Source organism: Crassostrea angulata, chromosome 9 (genome assembly GCF_025612915.1).
Source record: "Crassostrea angulata isolate pt1a10 chromosome 9, ASM2561291v2, whole genome shotgun sequence".
In the NCBI taxonomy this organism is placed as follows: Eukaryota; Metazoa; Mollusca; class Bivalvia; order Ostreida; family Ostreidae; genus Magallana; species Magallana angulata.
In genome coordinates this window covers 13,823,125-13,840,878 of record NC_069119.1, presented here as the reverse complement: position 1 = coordinate 13,840,878, position 17,754 = coordinate 13,823,125, and the positions used below count along the sequence as shown (strand labels likewise).

Sequence of the window (17,754 nt, the reverse complement as noted above, 5' to 3'; positions counted from 1 at the left end):
ATGTTTTAATAACACAATAAAGATCACCATTTCCGTCTTTGTCAAATAAAAAATAGCCATTATATGACAAACTTGGAAATTGGGCGTACAAAAAATAACTTTGATAAGACCCCTGGAACAAACCAGGAGGTAAAAGGTTTTTTTTATTTGACAATTTGATGCCTTTTAGCAATAACTTTAATATGTAGAACAAAAAAAGAAATCCCTAGGGCAGAAGTTTAAAAAAAGTGCAAATTTGGTACATTTCAAGCAAAATCCCATAGGGTCCTATGTTAAAAATTAACAAACTTTGAGATGACCCCTTAAACAAACGGTGTGGTAAATGTCTTATTTTTTTAACTTAAAATAATAATTATATCACTAGAAATTTTTGTAAAAAATTTCATTAAAAAATCTAGGGCAGAAAAAATTAGACCCGGCCTCGTTAATTGTGCTCAGCTGGAATAAAACACCTGGAAAAAGTCACTCAAATTAATAGGAAATGTTTTGATAATGAAAGATATAATGATAAATAAACTGTATACAAATGTCAAATAAGCGAAACATTTGGAGTTTGTGGACAAAAAAAATGAATATCTAGAATAATTATTCCAGTAAGTGACAACAAAAGCACCTGCGGGATTCGAACTTGAGATTTACGGATCACTAGTCCGACACGTTATCAACTCGGCTATGAAATGTTGCATGTTCCAGTCTATAAAATCCTTTTAATAAAACGAAATGTCGTTTCGATCAGCGGTCAGTTATTTTGTGATGATGTGTTACTCCGCCTTAATACATTTTCTGGAATATTTAAATCTACAAGTGTTTGTAGATCTAAAGTATACAGTAATTTACATGAATTAGCAAACACATCAAAAAATGTTCTGATTCTAATTGTTTGGGTTTTTTTAATTGGACTTCAAGATACATTTATTCATGAAATTCACAATTGAGCTGTAAACTGTACTGTACAAATTAATCTTTTTAACTGTAAAGTATAAGTCATTTTATTCCCATTATTTCTTTTGTTTTCTAAAATATTAAGTAACAAAACCATGACCCGATTAAATAATTCATGTCTCCTTTTTATATTCATCTTAAAACTTAAACGTCAAAAAATAGTTGACGAACAGGGTTTGTTTCAAATAACTATACAAAGTTTGCCTTTGATTAGTCTTACTTGACTTAGTTTGCAAAACATGAAAAATATCTTATCCAAAATCTCAAATAATTAGTAGTTGGAGTTCGATTTTTTTATACATCAAAAAGCATTCTACTTATTGATTTATAAAAAAAAACTTATCAGAATCTGATAAACAATAAGTTACGATATTTTATTTATAGAAAACGTTCAGATGAAAAATAACAAAGACAATCCATATTGTCCAAGTATTCACAAAACTCCACCAAAAGAGAAGATGATAGTAGGGATCATCGTTCTTGCAGCAGTGGCTTTCATTATATCATTGACGATTCTATTCACCTATCAGATTGAAAAACGTCAAAGGTCGAGGAACTGTTGTGAGGGAAATATATAGGCCGAAGACCTCAACAACGTACATGTATATTGTGACACATTTTTTAAACTCAGTATATCCAGAACAATCTCAGCCAAATCAGTCATTGATATACAGGTGAAATATTTCCATTACAATCCACTCTTTGATAAAAGAAAACTGGGTTTTGCCCAAAAAAGCCAAGCGAGAAAAGAAAATCAACAACTCGCTTCTAACCTTCTAAATGTAGCAGTTGTGTCTGCATTTTATAATTCTAGATTTTTTTTATGAACCGCCATCAAAGCTCGTTTTGTGTGTGTGATATGATTTTAAAATTATGTTTTTTCCCAATATACTGTGGTTATTTCTTTGGTATATTATGATGCTTTCACAATGTACTGTAGTTGTTGTTCTTTAATTGCAAAATGCCTAGTTTAGTTCGTATATTATTGATCATTTTTTTTCAGTATGCTGTGTTTATTTCATAATAATAGAGAATGAACCTTTTTCAAGCGTTAGTAATTGGTCACAATAATGAAGTTTTTAGAGGATACTATGAAAACGCATTTAATTTAGTTGTTATTTTGTGAACCCTGTCACATTAGATAGTGTTTGTCTTCAATGTGTTATATAACGAAATTTCCTATTTGGGATGATTTTATCTGCAGCGCCACGTACAAATTAACAGCTGCAAAACAAAATTTAAAATATCACCAATAAGACCACAAGCTCACGATTAGGTAATTTCTGTAAATACATGTTTTTATCTGTAAGAAAGTCTAAATATGTTTTTATGGATAGTGTTAACGTTACGGCCTTTGATCAGATTTATCTAATCAATCAAGACTATTAGTATTCAATAATGAACAATAAAGAGTTTATTCTTTGACAAAATAAATTATTCAATTCTAATATACATTGTATATTTTTTTTTATTTTTGTACATACACACTGTATTGTGTTTTATTGATTCAGTTTATACAGTAGAACCTATAAATTTTAATGATTTTGAAGGTTACCATCATGATGGTGTAATTAATGTGGAGTTTTGTTATAGATAGATAGATTAAAAAATGAATAAATTAACAAAGTGTAACAATCAAAGTTCTTGACTCAGCTGAGTAAAAAATTCAGCTTGGCTTAGAGTTTACTAAGTTTGATTCGAGAAATGCAACTACAAATCTCAGCGGAGTAAGTTCTAAGGATTTGAGGTAAAAACATCAGGTGTCTTTTTTTAAGAAATCGGATCCAGGAATAGAGAGAGAAGTGGCATGTTACTAAAAGGCATCAATAACGTAAAAGGCTTCACAAAATCTTTATTTAATTGTTATTAATGATATTAATGATTTGATCATGGATATGCATTAATAAATAATAGGTTTCACAATTTCATGTTGTCATTGACTTTACTTCAAACAAACACTTCATGCTATTATACATTGTATAATCACTGAAGATATTCTTGTCGGGTAAGAGAGATAACTTTCATTGCAATAAATAAATATAACACGTTTTTATTTTTTAAAGGTCGTCTTGCATATATTTGTTGCTTCCTAAAAAAAATTTGCTCATAAACAATTTTTAATTTTTTTTTTGTAAAAATCAGCATCACATCAAAACTTTAATCCAGTACACAAAAGGATTACGATATTTTGGACGTCAAAGTTGCTTTTGTCTGCCACATTAGGGTATTTTTACAGAACAAAAGTCAACTGACGCTCTCTGCTATTTATCTGTTGTTTTTTATTGATCAGGTTTCTGTTTAAAGAAGGTTCATGTCACACATTTTTAAAATATTTTTAAGTGAGGTTTGGTATTTTGTGGAGCCAATCGTCTGGTATGAGATTATTATCAAATTTAAGTGTGGAATGTATTTCGCTAAATACAATTTTTCCGACTTTGACTGTATTTGCGACATTCAGAATTTTGAACATGAAAGTTTGTCGTTAAAACACGTATTACTGTAACAATTTAATGGATTCTTTTTCTGTCTGAAGTGTTATATATTTTCCCATCAGTTCTATGACGAAATAAAGATCTTAAAATATCACGGATTCATTTAGGATTTTATGTATACTAGTATTAGGTTATTAGGTAGCGATACACTTTTAATTTTATGATATAAGAAAAAAAACTATATGAAGCAATCTGACGACTTCTTAAACTTCTTTCCCGAGATATTAGGTTTAATTTATTAAGCTTTAATGATATTAGTTTATTTTGAGACTAAAGAACGTCGGCTCCTTTTCGTATTTGTTTGATTTGTTGTTTGTGTTGGCACCATGCCCGTTCCATGCCACGGGCGTAGAAACAGAGGGCGGCAGACTTGTTATAACCGGTAGATGGCTCTGTAGAGCTGGGTCAAGAGTGTCATCAACAACTTGGTTTGCTTTCTGAAAATAAACAAAACCACGAAAAAAAAACCACTTTCTAACGTTGCATAAAAATTAAATTGATACGACAATCAATGAAACAGTCAAAATGGGTTCTTTTGGGACTTCTTGTGCTTTGTTTTCAGCTATTGTATTTTAATTAATTGAATTGTTTGCTAGTCTGTATTACGATAAACATGCATACCTTTTTCTTGTGTTTCCAGTAGAGATACGATATGAAACCCGCTACTGCAACTAATACCAGTAATATAACAGGAATAGACACAAGAGTGGAATCTAAAAATCAAGTATGTTTACATTTAAGTCCTTTAGGTTATGTAGTTTAATGCAAATATATTAGTACAAATGGAACGAAAAGCTATGTATTGTGGCATCAAAGAGATGTACATGATATATATTGGCTACAAAATAATAATAGAGCTTTAATCCACATCCGTACAACGTATGTTACATCATGCCATATTTTTTTTAAAATTACTATGCTTGGTATCCGAATGTTATAAATTTTTTTGACATTATGGCATTGATGTAATCATTAAGAAATTCACTATAGGTCCTGCCCCCCGGTAAACAACAAATTATAGGAAGCATTTTATTTACCTCCACTATCTTGTCTGTCGTTGGTTCTCTGGCTTTTGTTGTAGGAAACGGTAGTGTTGAGATTTGATTGGGTCCCGGTTGTAACATTATTTGTCGTCACAATTGATGAAATTGGGGCATATTTAGCTATCAAAGTGATAAAATGATAAGTCGAGATTCCATGTATAACTGTTGGAGAAAGGTAGTCTTTAAACAAACATAAAATATTAAGGTAATATTTATTACCTAAAATTGATATTTTCTTCATAAAATTACATTTTTTTATAGTTTAAACTATTTTATGTCAAAGTGTCCGCACAAAGACATTTTGTAATTTGTTTTAAGATGTGACAGCTGAGACCGAGTGTTAATATGTCAAAATCGATAAATTAAGAATTTGTTCCTAATCCGCTTTTGCGTTCATTAGAGCTCTAAAGAAACGCAAACAAGAAAGAAAATAGATCTCAAATTTCAGAAATCTGACGGATCCTTCCATTTCCTAGATATTGACCTAACAAGAACATTACTTGAGTGCAAATGTACCAGTTGTTGGCGATGTTCCAGAAATACGTGTCGTAATGACATCGTCAGAAGATGAAGCGCCAGCTGCAGCAGGAGATGGAATTAACGTCGTGCGAGACGTAGTGGTTCCTGTCGTAACAGTGCCTGGCGAGATTATCGTGAAAGTCTCGTTACACGAGACTTCAGGCGAACGGTGCTGGCACTCTATTGTTATCTGTTCCGCTAAATCTGTAGCTAATAACCAAAGGGTTTTTTTTTTATTAGAAAAGGTCAAACACCACTAAAGGAAACTTGATCATTTATCAGTAATATTATGGTTGTCTTATTGATAGAAATGTTATGCTAAATTTTAATTAAAAAACAGACAATCATTTCTTTAACCTATTAAAGAGGCATGTTCACGATTTCGCTCAAAAAAAAAAATGTTTTCCCGATTTTAATGTTTACAATGCTTCAGAAAGGCATTTTTTAAAGCAGTTATTTGCGATGTAAACAAAGCTTTTCTTTATATTTTGAGTGTTGATGTGAAAATACTAATTATAGAAATAAAATTATTGTGTAATACGTTAGGAACTGTTTATTTATGCTTAAAATGAATAAGGATTTGGACAAATCAGCTTGAAAAAGATTTTTTTTCTTATTTTTCATGTAACACACTTGACAAAATTGACACCCCGAGAAAACCATTGTCAACAATGATTTCTGTCAATTTCAATTGTTACCCTCCTAAACAGGCACTATTTATATAATGCTACATCTCTGGCCCATAGTGAGGATAACCAGCGGGAAATAACGATTGGAATATTATTGCACATTTTCCAACACAAGATATGACCAATTAATACAGAATATATGTAAGAGTTATTGAAAATTGCTGCCATTATAATATTAACTACCTTCAAGATGAATCCAGAATTTTCCGCCTGTTGATGTATCTGCATTATCTAATCGTAGCTCGATCCGGGTAGATTGGCTGGTATAGAGAACAGATCGAGCAAAATTGTTGACGTCATCACAAGCAACGTCAGAAATAAGTGAACCATCTGTTATCAACAGTCTTTGTTTACACTCCCCTGACCTCTCACTGAACTGTAAATCAAATCCGGTGATACGAATCGTGGAGACACCGCTTGATGAGACTGTGCACGCAGAACCGGAAGTGGAATCACAGGAAGGCATTTCTAACGGATATCCCTCGCTTGACAGATAGATAGATTGTGCTGTGAGCGATGTGTTGCTAATTGAAACCAGGCCGGAATCTGGATGTGGAAAAAAACAACCATTGATGGACATGGCATTCAGAAATGAATCATTTTACTATATGAAGTTAGTGGGACGATTTGTAAAGTTCTCTGTAAAAGTGTTCTATGACACATGTTTTCAATATTTATCTTTCTATGCGATTGATAAATATTGAAAACGTGTGTCATATAATATATCATCTTAGGTTAAATCTTAAACTAATCGTTAAAAGTTGAACAATGTGTTTAAAGAACAAAATAGTTAATGTCAGAGGCAAGAACTAAAATTTCAGTGTTTTTCAAGTTAATCTCTTCGTGAACTCTTGAAGTTTAGATTCTTCTTTATTTGATAATTTATGTTTTAAAAAAATGCTTCAAAAACTATCTAACGAAGATATATACTGGTAAATTGAAAAGGAATTTGAAAGACAATCTATTAATTGATGGAAAATAAAATCCAATTTTTGACAATTGGAAATTAAATTATATTCAAAACAGGAAGACATTTGGGTATTGCCGTTGACGTCTGAAAAATAAACAGACCGACAGTTTAGATATTGATAAGGACAGTTACTTGCATTAGAATGTGCATATCTAATATAAACTGTATTTTTAATTACATACTATGGATACGTGAAAATACAGACAGCATGGTATATACTCTACTACGAGTTGTTCCTCCGCGTGTTGTTAAATTATTACATTATTTTGTAATACGCCTGCTTGCAGCATATTTAACCTCATGTAGCTAATATCGTTCGCACTTAGAAGGGGTGGTCATTTCAACAGAAACTGATTAACTGCTCTTATGATCATTATATCATTTTGGAAAATCAAAAGTTAACGCATTTCATTTAACAGGCACAATATACATGCTTATAGAGGTGAAATTAACTTAGTCTAGTAATTACATGCATGTTTTAAATCGTGTAAACAAAGGCCTTTTTTATTTTTTTAAGCAGAATTTATGCTGATATTTTAACTAAAATGACGCAACCTAAACAACATCATTCTTTGGACTGTCATGGTCACACTTTCATTCTAGCATGTTTTACATGCATTTTAACAGTACAAAAAATATGACATACATGTAAATGCACTGTACACATGTGTAGCTTAACGAAATTGAAGCCTTCACAAACCTGGTAGACAGTTGTACCACATCTTCATGTAGTTGGATCTTTCCATAAAAATGGCGCTGTCACATACGTCATCAGTACTGTTCCAGGAAGCCTGCACCCCGGGGCTGCACGTCTGCCGCCCGGAGCACCGCGAGTAATGCTCGTGCTCGTACGGTGCGGCCGTTCCATAATATCTCTTCCCACAATCTTCTGTTTCGTTGACGTAGTTGCAACAATACGTAATGTTCCGGTTCGTTTGATCGGCTATTGTCGGACAATTCCGGTCCTTTCTCTTGGAATAGGTGTAAACATCATACACGTATATCGTGGAACCCGATGGACAAGTCGGACTCAGGAAGTCTTCAAAACCATTGCCATAACAAGCCTGGAGTGTGTAGGTTAGTAGACTTTCAGAATCTATATAAATGTCAGCAAAAACGATAACTATGTAGTCTTTTCATCGTCAAAATAGTCTGCTTTTAAACATATACTAAAGATAAACATGACTGTATATTTCATACATATATCCAATTGATATTTGAATACCGAAACTTTTAAAACAATATCAAACAGCAAACACTGTGCCGGTGTTGTATAGCAGTGTTTCCCCCTTAGTAGCTTTTCCCCACGGAAAACCTACTATATAGTAGCCTTTCCCCCCGGCAGGAAAAGCTACTATATAGTAGCTTTTCCCCCATAGTAGCGTTTTCCCCTCACGTTTTTGGTTCAGATTTTATAAAAAATATTTATGGTAACCCCGTAAGAATTAAAATCAATGTTTCTACACTCCCAGGTTGCATATATCTGCATTCAACTGTACAGGTTGAGTTTCGTTTTGCCGATTTATTATTATTATAGACAATGCTGAAAATTGAACATATGTGTAATGGAATAATACACAGAACTTAATTTAAGTAATTAATTGAAAAAGTACTTGGTTTTACAAGATATACACTTATATGCATAACACTGTGTTCTGAATTTTTAAGAAACTGATGTTTTGAGAATTTTTTGATAAATCTATCAGTCCGTTTGTCTGTTTGTGCAAATTTTGTCCGCTTATTAAGTAATAGTGTGTGCAGGCCTTACCCAATTTTCATCGAGGCAAAGTAATTAATATCATTCAAAAGTATAAATAATATTTTTGAATAAATTTTCTCGACATTAAACAAATTTAAACATCCTACATCGCTTTGTAAGATATGAAGATGTGTCACATGTAATAAAATACACTTTTTGATAAGTTAGATATGTTCTTAAACTGATTTTGATTTTTAAAAATGTTATATAACATATATTACAATATAACATATATTACATGTCTTCTCGGGCGGCAATACAAGAATATTTGTCCCTCGGTGAAAGGAAATCCCTGGGGTGTTATGTCGCCCTCTGACTTTGGCATCGGGCACATGACACTCCAGGGCTTTCCTGTCACCTCCTGGCAAATTTTCTGGTATGTCGCCCTCGAAGCCATGTAACATTATTTATCTTTTTACTAGCTATAAGAACGATAGCAAGTTTATTGTCCCCCAGGACAGCAACTATTTCAAGAGGCGAAGACGAGAAAGGAAGTTGCTGTTGAGGGGGACAATAAACTTGCTATCGTCCGAAGAGTCAGTAAATATACCGAAGAAAACTTTATTTGTCGGCAATGCAAAAATTCTTAATAATCCAGTAAATCCCAATTTAGCGTCCGTAATGACTAAGGATGTAAAGTGTATGCTGCCTCGATGTAGCTGCGCTGCAATAGAGCGTCTGTAATTAACTATACATAAAGTGAGTACAGTACCTACAACTGCATGCGTCCAATTAGAACTTACTTGATATCTTTGTTTATTTCCTTGATTTTTAAGATCTAAATTTTTTGCAATTTTATATCAACATAACTACACCATTTAAAAGAAACACATTAACTCATATATTTCTTTATAAGAATTGTTAAAAATTACGATTATTCAGTCTTTTCCTTTTGAATTTACGAACAGCATTTTTTTTTTTTAAAAGGTACGCGAGTATATTCATTATTCCTCAAAATATTAAATCAATTCATAAGATGATTAATGATGTAATAATTAATTAGATAAATAAATCAATAAATTCTTTGTCATAAAAGTAGCAACTGAAAAACAAAAATAAATAACCAACAAAAGAGCATTTGATATACGACTTTTTTTTTTACTTGTCAATTGCTTAGAAGAACCAACTTATCTCTTGAAATAAGTCACCTCATCACCAAAAAAAAAATTGTTATTTTTTTTAATTTTCCGTTACCCTTGTTTCATTGTTAGAAGAAATGTTATGGTAAACAAGTAAATCTTTATTGCAAAAGTATGAAATAATAGTATGAAAAGATTTTTAAGTAAGTGAACTGTATATCTTGTTTTAAATGGGATTGTTTTCAAAATTGTACATTTCTAAATCACGTTGCAAAATAAAAAGCGGACAAATTAGCAAGCAGTGAATGATAATATATATACATAAGGTTAGTTTAGGCTCCATTTCACATTTTCAGAAATAACCAGCAAAGATACCGACTTAATTTTTTTCCGTTGTGAAGCCATTTTATTATAAAAAAGTTTACATCATTAAACTTCGCGTTTCGTAACAAAACTGTGCTTAAAGATATGAATATGAATTTCCGTGACTTTAAAACAAAATTATAAATACTAACTTTACACATGTCTTTAATACATATTCCATTATAATACCCCTTACCCCTCATTTAGAACCCTATCAATCGAATAAAGCATTTCAGTTTCTCATCATATCATTGCACCCTGTTGATAATTAATTGATAATTAGAAGTAGAAATATATAATTATATTTAAGATTGTCAATTCTAACGGTATTAGTTTAAAATTTATAGCCATTTGGACGAAGGGGGTAATACATTTCCACTGCTTATATAATGCTCTACAAAATTAAGTCCAGATTGGTCAGTTAGTTTCCTGGGAGGAGCTTAATATACATAGATGATAATACACGGCAAAATTAAAGTTCCAAGTCGGCGTATTTTCACTCAAATGTATTCTGGCGTGTTCTGTAAAAATATCCATGTCATAAAGTCAAAACTGTAGATAAGCATCGATTAGAGGGAAAAGATTCGAGGTATTCCGAAATCCTAATAAAAGGTGTTTTAAAATGGTGTAACAAAAGGTGAAATAATTAGTAATGACACAGGAATGTTGTGAAGGCGCGTGCCTTTGTTCATATCAGAGTTAAAAAAAAACCATATATTTTATACTACGTATTAATAAATGCCATATTTATCCTTTATTATGAGAAATTAATATCATATCAGTTATTGCAAATTATTGCCACGAATGGTCCGTCATAAACATGACCGGAATGTAAAAAAGGTGGAAAATATACTATACAGTAGGCTTTCCGTGGGGGTAATCTGGCTATAAAAAGGGGGAAAACCCACTATATAGTCAGTTTTCCGTGGGGGAAATTCCTATAACAAATGATAAAAAAATGCCATCTTGGCAATGGCATAATTATCCAGCACAGTGTTAATAAAATGATGTCTTAATGATTCATGTGGATATGAAGGTACCAAGGGTTTCAGAACGAATACACACTTCTCTTCTCAGTTTTTAACCTCATGTTACAACTAGACTAGGTGTCTAAAAATAGTCATTATTTATTCTACAAGAGGTAAGACTTTTTTTCGCTCAAGAAACAGGATTTGGTTTACACTATTCATAGGCGTCGGAACCCGGGGGCGGTGGAAAGAGGGGGGCTATGGGGGCTTAGCCGCTCCTCCCCCACCTTTTTTTGCAAAGTCAGACCTAACCATCAGAAACATAGCATCAGGGAGCGTTCAGCCCCCCCCCCCCCATATTTGATCCCAAATTTACCTTAAAAAGATTAAAATATTAATAGTGATATAGAAAATTGGAGTCATAGGTATACTAGCTCCCCGAAGTTTTATAATTTTGGGAATTGGTTTTGAATTTTAAATTGGCGTACATCTGTCTTTTGTGTATTAGTGCATGTGCATGTGTACGCTTTTTATACAACGTGTATATATAATGATTGCATTCTTTTTATCTAGTACAAGCTAAATCTTATCTAATTGGTTTAATTCAATAGTTTAAAATATGTTATGGCAACTCAGTTCTAAACACGGAACAACAATAGAAACTGTTCTTCTTTTCTTGCACTTCTGAAATTTTTCTTCGAATTGCAAAACGTTCGAAATCTTAACAAGGTTGATCGCCATCCTCGATGATATCTCTATTGATACAATTTCTAATGCATGTACATTTGTACGTTTAGCATTAGCTGAAAAAGTTGACGCTATTTTATAAATCGTTTCGCGCTTTATAAAACGTGAATTGGCCTAACCCAGATTTTATGAGTTTAGATTCTGTTGTCTTGTATAAGGATACAGACTTTGCTAAAAATAAAACCCGTCAACAATTATCAACTAAAATCTGTTTCTTTAAGATATTAGATAATAAAAAATTTAAGACTTACCCCTCATGAGTTCGAAACATATTAATGAAAATAAACGGAGTAGAAATTCATTCGCCATTCTGAAAATGTAACATTCATACTTGTAATTACTGTAAATATACTGTCCCTGGCTGTCCCTGGCTGTCTTCAACTTTAGATTTAACAAAGTTAACGAGATCAAATTATAAAAAAGCAACAACGCTCTGAAAAGTCTTTTAAAAAGCTATTGTTGTAAGAAAATGATAATAGTGTTTCGGTCAATTCTTTTCAAAGAATGTTCATGACGGGTTGTGCTTTTTCAAAATAATAAACTTGCCTTCCTTTAAAAGAAATTGGAAGGAGTAATTAGTAACTTGATTCCTTGTTCTTAACCAGTGCATTAGTAGTCTAGCGCAATCTTTGTGAACCTAAATCTTTATAAGGCAGTGAAATAGCCATACATGTATATAAACGTGCAGTAATTAAATGCAAATAATTTGTTGATTGTACTTAAATTTCCTGCAATTCCTCCGCCAAAAAAAAAAGGAAAAAAAGTTGAAAGAAAATTTATAATAGATAATAAGTAATCATTAATTACGCTATTTTACACCAACGGCTATTCTATTTTAAGACAAAACGTAACAAAAATGTTATTTATTAATAAATGTTTTGTAAAGTTTTTTGTATCAATCTATTCGCTTGATTATCACATAATCATCCTAGGTGGTTAAATAATGTATCGGGCTTGTAAATATGTCATTTAAAAACAAAACCCAAAAGAGCAGATAAAACAAAACATTACCCCAGAGATATTCGTGTTTCTTTGGGTGGGGGAAGGGGGGGGGGGCTTGATATGGGATCATTTTTTAAAATCAATATTAACACACGAAATGTCCCATCTAAAATCTCGGTCAATTATTGGATTTTTTTAGTATCTTATCTTGTACATGCAACTATGGAGATAAATTTCTTGCAAATTAACTTTTTTGTGATGTGACATATCAGGTTTCTTTGATATACGCCAGAGCATTGTAATGTTAATTACAAAAATTTATTCCGCTAGAATTAAAGATATCGGACAAACTTGTATTCATTTATTGCAACGAGCTATAATTGGCAAAACAAGGAGTTTATGACACTGGCAAAGCGATGTCAATGATGAGAACTGCTTCCCAGATACTGGCATACTTTGGGGGCTTTTTATTCTTCATTTTAGCGTACGTTTCTCAATATCCAGTGTTAAACAACACCAGTTTAGAATGTATAGACACACGAACATTCCACGTGTTAAAGATACGGTTAAAAAAGAACAATTTTCTGATCATACAAGATAAAACAAAATTGATTCACATTTTTTACAGTCTGAGAGCGACAGATTTATAGATTGTTATAGATTTTTCAAGCACGATGTAGACATCAAAGAAAAAAGAAATTAATTGATATTAAAACATACACTTCAGTGAATCTTCTCTGGGCAAGTGCGCGCGAATTGTAGCCTTGAAATTGCTTATGAAAGAGAAGAAAATTGAAATTTTTAAAAAAAAGGATCACAAGAAAATAGGGTTGAGATTTAAACGAGAAGATAAACTTCACAAATAAGGAGAGAAAGACAGATTAAATGAAAAGATGTTGAGAAGTAGAGTGAGAGCTTTAACAGTTTTACTGCGTGATAATATAAGAATTTTAAAGAAAAAAAAAACACTCGAAATTTGTCAGTTTCTATAAATGTCTCTGTTGCTACTTAATACACAAGATTTTTTTTCATACACGGAAATATATTGGAATCATATTGGTTATAAAATTTTAACTAGAAGTTCTAAATTCATTCGGGTTTAAAAATATTTAAAAAGAGGAAAATAATAAATCTCTTACATGGTATCACCATATTTGACCTATAACCGTTTTGATATGGCCTTGAAATTCGATTATGGTTTTTTTTTTTACTTCTTTGTTATAAAATGAACACAAGTTACATATTTGTCAATGATAGAAGGTTATATTGCACAAAGATAAAATAAACGCCATTCGAATGTAGCTTTCGAAATGTTCCGAATGTATAAAGTCTCAGTCATTTCTCTCATGAGTAATAAAATGTATATATACATTCAACAGAGCATTAAATTGTATTTTTCTGCGCGTGCTTGGTATAATGTGACAATTTTTGGTGATTAATATTAGTCTTTGGTGATACAATGTAGTTTAAAAAGAAAACTACCTTTCAAATATGGCCAAAATGGTCTTTAAGAAAAAAGCCAGTACATGTACCGTTAGAATATTGGTGTTTACATTGTTTCTACGACACAATGTACTTATTTTTCATTTGCTGTTTATTTTGTCCTTATCACTGTTCAAAATATTAAGCAATCCAAAGGAAACGATTATATTTTGATATTATTCATGGTTATGGTCAATGCATCATTCATAACTATTTGACTGTTAAGTGGAAATCAGTCACCCCGACGACAGGTCAAATAAATGTGCTTTTTATACAATAAATACATTATATTTGATGAATACTTAGAAGTTTTGTATAGGTTATGATTTTTTTTTCTCCAAACATATTGAAATTTACTTGTGTATTCAAGAAAATATTGTAAAAAAAATATTTACTCGGGTGTTCCGTACTACCTTCGACCCCCTCCCCCGAAAAAACGACCACAAAGTGTTTTGGAAATTAATGTTTGTTTATGTCAAGCCTTTGATTGATTAAAACGTTTTCGGCACCCCTATTAAAAGTGACTAAATATTAAAACCGGAAACGCCAACGGCATCAGATTCATTTTGAATAAGATTATAAGATATTGTTTACCATAATTTATTAATAAGTAAAGACACAATCCAAATTGTTTAGCTTTAAAATTTGAACACCTTTATAATACAAAGTTCTCCGTTCAAAGGAAATTAATATAGAGTGTAAAATGGCACGTCCATTCAGCTTAAAAGTTCTTAATATTAGGACCTCTGAGCGCCATTAATTTCTTATTGATTTCGGGGACGAATTTTAGGATTATCTCTACAGTCTGTTAATCCCTCGGCATATGGACAAGATGTATGAGAAGACGGCAGATGGACAAGACGCAAGGTGCGTCTTTTACTTCTATTTAAAAGGCATGGTCACGATTTTGGTCAAACGTTATTTTTCTGATTTGATAGTTTACAATGCTTCAGTAAGGCATTTTAGATAGGCAATCAAAATTTGAGAATCATTCGACTCATCACTTTGATGAGTTATATGCGAGTAACAGAGCTTACAATTCGTTGCTATGTAAACAAAGATTTTGTTTACATTTTAATTGTTGTAATGAAAATTCCAGATTTAGGCCTAAAATGAATGCAATAAACGTTAGGAGCTGTTTTTCTATGCTTAAAATGAATAAGAAGATAGACAAATCAGCTGAAAAAAGATTGTTTATCGGTATATTGAACTTATTTTAATATTAAACAAAAACCTTGTTTATATATGACAAAGAATTGTGGACCATGTATCTTGCTTATAACTCTCCGATTGACTATAAATTTTTGATTGATCATTACAAATGTATTCTTAAAGCATTGTAAATAATAAACACAGAAAATAGAATTTGACCAAAACCGTGACCATGCCCCTTTAAAGGAGCTACATAAAAATGTCATCGAGAAAGACTGACATACACTGTATCTTTTAAGCCGCTTGATTAGAAATTGAAAATGAAGATAAGTCTTTGGATGGAGTCCTCAAGAAAAAAAGGTCTTCCAATTGGGGTGTATTGTTTTAAATTCACCTTTGCAAATTCTATTGCACGAAGTTTTGTTGGTTTTTTTAAATTTCAATTCAGTACATATTTGATTTTTTTAATCAGTAATTTTCATCGCCAATGATATGTTTTTCATTTTATTGACAAAATGTTTGTTGAGTCATAGAAATATTTCCATTTTGATATAATACCAAGGCATGTAACAAAAAGCGCTCTGTATTGTTGGGTAACAATTATCCTTAACAAGTGGAGAGTATCGCTGAACAGAACTCGAATATATTTACCAGAAATAGAAAAAAACCTCGTTATGTTCAATTATGTGTACTTCACACTTAGCAAGGACCAGAACACACAGAACAGTTCATCAGTTGCTGCCAATTTAGCCCGAGGAATGATATTGATTGTTGATACGTAGAAAGAAAAAGTATTACATGTGCATGTGCTTTATAGGCAAATCTAGATCTACTGAGAAAATTTTTATCATTTAAGAAAAGTCTATATCAACTGTTATTTTTTTTACTTTTATAACAGTTGATTGAGTGATTATGTGGAAAAATAGTTGTTTGTCGGCTGAAATACGTACTCAGCTATTTAATCAAGTACGTATACAATTTTGTTTTTATAACAAATATATCAGGAAACGGCATCATTTTATACATGTTGCGTTTACAACAAAATAAAAGAACCATTTGACCAAGATTTTAGAGTTTCGGTAGGACGTAAAAATCTATTTCTTGCATCAAAACAAGTTGAAAATGACGCTGGTTTTGAGTAAAATATACATAGATTGCGTAGACATAGCTCAAAAGCCAGTCTGAGACAAATCTTGTTGATTTCAAAAAGCCATGGCTGAGTGGCCAACAATGAAATAGACAGACCTACGTCACATTGCTGTTTGGCACAACTACCAAATGTCCCAGCTCTTGTTACATGTAAGATGGTTCTAATTATTCCTTTTTGACTGCAACGTTTAAACCGTTTATCTTTATCTCTTCTCCTTTTATAACAGATTTGTATTTGGTTGGCGCAAGTGAGTTTAATAACTCTATACATGTAGGCCAATAAAACCCCTGGTTCATCTCAAAGTAGGCCATGATATGGTCTGGTTTCTTGATTCTTTCTGTCACATTTTATTGTTTTTATCTTACATATACATATACGTAGTCAAAAAATGGAACGAATTTCCTCCAACACTTTTTGGGCAATGTAAACACTCACCCCCTCCCCAATATTCCTCCAAACTCCTTTTTTTCAAAATTTATGCTACGAGCCTGGTTTGAAATAAAAAAGGACATTCACGTCAGATATATCATGGTTCAGTCGATAACGGCATATTGTAAGTGACTGTGTATTTGTTATGATATGTTTGATCGCATTCTTTACGATACGAAAGTCGGAAACAGTTTCTCTCACCGCACAACCCTCCTAGAAGTTTATAAACGTTCATTAAGTTACACCTGCCGATCCATTCTCTATTTAGAGATTGTGGGTAAACTGGATGTAAATATTTACAGTAACTAAAAATAATTGTTGTTGGGTTACGCAAAATCAAATTTAATGCGCATGTGCGATGTGAACAGATGTTAAAGCTATGATATACAAATATACGAATTATTTACATGTTCTAAATATAAAGTCAAGCTTTATAGTAGCGAATTTATATCTTTGAATTGTGTCTGTATGTTATATGTTATTGTTGCTTATTCAGTGTTAAATCTATATAATTATCATAATTAAACACTCACTATTCATTAGTTCCCTTCTAGACATGTTAAATTTATAGAAATACTGCAGACAGTTATAATAATTGAGAGAAATTCACCTATTTATAAACAAAATAAAATCATAGCTTTACAGCGGTATATAAGTGAAATCAAATTTACGTAATTGGATCAAGCAGCTTTGAACTTCACCTTGTGTCAGTGATAAAGAACTGATTTGAAAAGCTTTAAATTATGTCATTAGCAATAAGCACACTACAAGTATTTTCGAATTAAAATTGTATTAAAATTTGGCCCAGTGGACACTGTTTTCTTGTTTTCTTAACCTTGAAAAATCTCTCTCTCTCTCTCTCTCTCTCTCTCTCTCTCTCTCTCTCTCCATCAAATTCTCTCTATCAGCAAAGATGTGAGCAGTGTAGTTGGTTTCATAACACCTTCACCTTTACAGAAATAGCGATAATATTTTTCCCTATAAAGTCATCTGCGCACTTCGAGAAGGCTGAAGCCTACTGATGCGAT

General features: G+C 32.0%; 1 protein-coding gene across 1 annotated transcript; it reads right to left on the bottom strand.

Moving 5' to 3' along the window:
• Positions 1-2,621: 2,621 nt before the first annotated feature.
• On the bottom strand, positions 2,622-12,991 carry LOC128162121 (uncharacterized). Its single transcript, XM_052825319.1, has 8 exons — positions 12,920-12,991; positions 11,823-11,952; positions 7,356-7,751; positions 5,869-6,231; positions 4,994-5,206; positions 4,472-4,597; positions 4,056-4,147; positions 2,622-3,871 (listed from the first exon to the last, which is right to left on the bottom strand). Exons 1-8 carry the CDS (start codon positions 12,989-12,991, stop codon positions 3,689-3,691), a joined length of 1,575 nt encoding a protein of 524 aa, XP_052681279.1. The 3' UTR covers positions 2,622-3,688.
• Between the last annotated feature and the right edge of the window lie 4,763 nt (positions 12,992-17,754).